Here is a 4,519-nt window from a genome sequence, read left to right as displayed (position 1 = left end):
ACTGTCTGTCTGTCTGTCTCTTTCTTTCTTTCTTTCTTTCTTTCTTTCTGTCTGTCTGTGTGTGTGTGTGTGTGTCTCTCTCTGTCTGTCTCTCTGTATGTATGTGTGTGTGTGTGTGTCTGTCTCTGTGTCTGTTTGTCTCTCTCTCTCTGTCTGTCTGTCTCTCCGTCTGTCTGTCTGTCTCTCTGTCTGTCTGTCCATCCGTCTGTCTGTCTCTCCGTCTGTCTGTCTCTTTGCCTGTCTGTCTGTCTGTCTGTCCGTCCGTCTGTCTGTCTGTTTCTCCGTCTGTCTGTCCATCTGTCTGTCTGTCCGTCTGTCTCTCTGTCTGTCCGTCCGTCTGTCTGTCTGTCCGTCTGTCTGTTTGTCTCTCTCTCTGTCTGTCTCTCTGTCTGTCTCTCTGTCTGTCTGTCCGTCTGTCTGTCTGTCTCTCTCTCCGTCTGTCTCTCTGTCTGTCTCTCTGTCTGTCTGTCCGTCTGTCTGTTTGTCTCTCCGTCTGTCTGTCTCTCCGTCTGTCTCTCTGTCTGTCTGTCAGAGGCAGACCTGCGCATCGGTGAGCTGCAGTGGGGTGACAGTGGTGTTTACTACTGTAAGGTGGTGATCTCTGATGATCTGGAGGGACAGAATGAAGCGCATGTGGAGCTGCTGGTGTTGGGTGAGCACAACACTCACAGGAAACACACACACTCACAACAGGAAATGAGTGACCGGACTCAGGGATTTTCTCCCTAAACCAGTTAAAATTAACCCTGTTCTGTAGACCATGCTGATAGTTTACACAACAGTGAATCAAATACTAACCCTAATCAAACTCTAACTTTAGTGTAGCATCCTGAACTTTTCCTGACTGGTGACCAATGAAATTGTATGCGGGGTTTGTGCTGATCGAAATCACGCATGCAGACAGACATGTTTAGAATCACGGTCAGACTTCGTTTGCGTTTCATCAACCGCTGATGGTGAAATGTAAATTCTATGATGTTTAATTGTTGTATTCGTGTACGTCTGAGGTTAGAGACCAGCAGTATTAGTAAGAATGAGCATTTCATTATGTTTGACCGTCTTGATCATAAAATGCTCCTGAAAATCTGAAATGGCTTTGATATCTAAAGTGTCTCTGGAGTCTCTGTGCTTCCCTCAAACAGCTCTATTGTGTCGTGGGAATGAGAGCGATCTGCACACACCGCTGTCTCTGACAGTGTGAAATATAGAGCGACTTGAAAAGGTCTGACTGACCATCTGAAGAACTGAAACGCAGTCATGATATATGCCTGTTTGTGACCCGTCCGTTCACTGCTCTGTGTGGGTTTTTCTCTTTTCAGAGCAGATGCTTAGATGTTCAGAAGCTGGAGAGGCTCAGCTGAGACTTTTTGACATTGTGGGTGCTGCCTGCAGTCCCCACGAGGGAAAAAAATTATTGTAAAAAGATGATGAATAGTAAATGATGTTTATCTGAAAGTGTAAGAATGCAAACAGGTTTTCTGTAAGGGCTAGGGTTAGGGGATAGAAAATATCATTTGGTCAGTACAAAAGTAATAGAAGTCTATGGAAAGTCCTCCCAATTCATATAAACAAACGAGTGAGTGAGTGAGTGAGTGTGTGTGTGTGTGTGTGTGGAGTGTGTGTGTGAGTGAGTGAGTGTGTGTGTGTGAGTGTGAGGGAGTGTAAATGTGTGTGGATGAGTGAGTGTGTGAGTGTGGGTGTGTGTGTGTGTGTGTGTGTGTGAGTGTGTGAGTGTGTGTGTGAGTGTGTGTGTGTGTGTGTGTGTGAGTGTGTGAGTGTGTGAGTGAGTATGAGAGTGAGTGAGTGTGTGCCAGCTAACCACACAAAGAGCAGGATGATCTAGTGCTGGATGTGCTGCCATGGCAACAGTGAGGCTTTCTGTGTCCAGCTGTGCAGTGTGAGGTAAAGACTCATTGTACGGATCTGAATGCATGCAGAAGTCAAATAAAGAAAGGACACGTGACGCCAGGGCATGAGTAATTTACCCTTCATTTCGAGGGCAGGAGTTTGTCACAGTAATTTGCTTACAGACTTTTCTGACGTAATGAAGTCGAACTGCCCTGAACTCTTTCAGAAGTGAGCTGAATTACAATGAGAGATGTCAGTCAAGAAAGGCAGCAGTTGACATTATTCATGACCATCACGCACTTTATATTCCAGCTTTCTCATTACAGTCATTTAAAAAAATTATCTTTGTCATTACCGGAAAACGGCATCAATTAAATGAAGTACTGCGATACATGCTAAACCATGCAAATGATATCCTGCTTTTAATGCAATAAAAATATTTTTTTTATAATAAGGAGTTTAGATGTGCTTAATTGTCAAAATAATGCACATTCTCAACACCTCACAACCGAAGAATATCTAAAACCAGTGAGATATCAGTCCTGATGAAAGACCTGCATGAGACCTGTAAGATTTTCTTTCTTCTGTGGAACACAAATGATGATATTTTGGTTTTTCCATGCAGTGAGAGTCAGGGGGCTCCGGTGACAGACCCGGAAGCAGACAGAATTCCAGAAGGAATGTGCTTTAAGCCTCCGAGCGGCACGGGAGCTGCTTTCCTGTTTGTGTGTTCAGAGTACAGTAGAAGCTCAGCGAACATCTAGTGATGGTACAGCGCAGAGTAGAGAATGTGGGTCAGAACAGCAGAGTGTGCAGATGAAACAGTACTGACTGTAATTATGACCGGTCGAGAGGAAAGTCAGCTATAGCTGAAGGAAAGGGTTTGGGATTTTTAAAGGATTAATAGTTTTACCAGGGTGAAGAAAATGAAGTGACATGTTACAACTAAACCAAAACTCAACTTCCCTTGAGAACAAGATTTCTTTGTCTGGCTGTCGCTTACTGTATGTTTTAAACAGACTCTGCTCAGGATCTTCTCTCTCTCTGCATGAACGCATCTCCATCTGCAGCACATGATGCATCTTTCTCTGCTCACTCAGCTGTCGCTCTGCTTCACCTCGATCTGTCTGTCTGTCTCTCCAGGTCAGACAGGTTTGGCCGATGATCTTCTGCCTGGGTTTAATGTGGAGATTGTTCCAGGTATGAGCTTTCAAACGCGCCAGTCTCTGTCTTCTCCTCACTTCCTGCTCTCTAACACTTTAATTCCCCTGTGATGTCATTTCCTGGTAATCACAGTAACAGACACCAGTCAAACCCGCTGATCAATCACTGTAACTGATGTTCTGTCTCGTGTGATAACATCTGAATGACTGCAGTGCTTTTTGCAGTGGGTTTGACTCCAAACACAGGACGTCTAATGAGAGAGATTACTAATGAGACATGAATACGGCAGCTGATTCACCGTTACATCTGTTAGATGAAGATCTTCTGCCATCATCGCTCCGACACTCAGTAAAGCGCACTGCTTTCACAGGAACACAAAATCAAGGTGTTTCTATAAGAATCTCACAGAATCTCAGTGCTGCTGGTGGCAAAGTGGTTCATGTTGCATTTTATGTAACTGATTGAAATAGAATATTGTTTATACTTGTATTTATTTTATTTAGAGAAATATTAAGCCAGTTTTGTGCTTTATTATTCATGAATGTGTTGTTGCTCATGTGCTGAAAACAATCACTGACAAATCTGTCGTTCTCCTCCGAGACACTGTCAAGACCATTTGAGTGTTTGTATGTCATTAAGCTTTACAATGTGTGTGCGCGTGTATGTGTTTGGCCATAATAAGGAAACAAGCTTATAAATCACAGAATGAAGTGTTTTGAGAATCTAGAAATACCTGTAGTCTTGTGTGAGGGGTAGGTTTAGGTGTAGGGCTAGAGTAAGACGATAGAAGATAGTTTGTACAGTAAAAAAAAACATTACATCTATGGAGAGTCCCCATTAAGCATGCAAACCCTGTGTGTGTGAGTGTGTAATTGTGTCAGTGTGTGAGTGAGTGTGTAAGAGTGTGTGTGCGTGTGTGTGTGTGTGTGTGTGTGTGTAAGAGTGTGAATGTGTGTGTGTGTGTAAGAGTGAGTGAGTGAGTGTGTGTGTGTGTGTGTGAGTGTGTGAGTGAGTGTGTGTGAGAGTGAGTGTGTGTGAGAGTGAGTGTGTGTGAGAGTGAGTGTGTGTGAGAGTGAGTGTGTGTGAGAGTGAGTGTGTGTGAGAGTGAGTGTGTGTGAGAGTGAGTGTGTGTGAGAGTGAGTGTGTGTGAGAGTGAGTGTGTGTGAGAGTGAGTGTGTGTGAGAGTGAGTGTGTGTGAGAGTGAGTGTGTGTGAGAGTGAGTGAGTGTGTGTGTGCGTGAGAGTGAGTGAGTGAGTGAGTGCGTGTGTGTGTGTGAGAGAGAGAGTGAGTGTGTGTGTGTGTGTGTGAGTGTGTGAGTGAGTGTGTGTAAGAGTGTGTGTGTGTAAGAGTGAGTGTGTGAGTGAGTGTGTGTAGGAGTGTGTGAGTGTGTGTGTGTGTAAGAGTGTGTGAGTGTGTGTGTGTGTGTGTAAGAGTGTGTGTGTGAGTGAGTGTGTAAGAGTGTGTGTGTGTGTAAGAGTGTGTGTGTGAGTGAGTGAGTGAGTGTGTG

General features: G+C 44.3%; 1 protein-coding gene across 3 annotated transcripts in view; it reads left to right on the top strand.

The window, feature by feature from the left end:
* Positions 1 to 4,519, top strand: part of LOC107570080 (immunoglobulin-like domain-containing receptor 2) — a 22,363-nt gene that overhangs the window by 6,989 nt on the left and 10,855 nt on the right. The window contains exons 3-4 of one of the 3 annotated variants that reach the window (XM_016256278.1): positions 533 to 652; positions 2,992 to 3,048. The exons of 1 other annotated variant lie outside the window; for it this stretch is intronic. In XM_016256278.1, the coding sequence (XP_016111764.1) occupies positions 533 to 652; positions 2,992 to 3,048 (177 nt within the window). The remainder of the gene's footprint in view (positions 1 to 532; positions 653 to 2,991; positions 3,049 to 4,519) is intronic. One more of the 3 variants, XM_016256279.1, reaches the window with a different exon arrangement.

The sequence above is a fragment of the Sinocyclocheilus grahami genome, unplaced genomic scaffold, assembly GCF_001515645.1.
Source record: "Sinocyclocheilus grahami isolate Dianchi unplaced genomic scaffold, SAMN03320097.WGS_v1.1 scaffold1411.1, whole genome shotgun sequence".
Taxonomy (NCBI): Eukaryota; Metazoa; Chordata; class Actinopteri; order Cypriniformes; family Cyprinidae; genus Sinocyclocheilus; species Sinocyclocheilus grahami.
The sequence above is the reverse complement of the archived record's forward strand: the minus strand, read 5'-3'. Positions and strand labels throughout refer to the sequence as shown.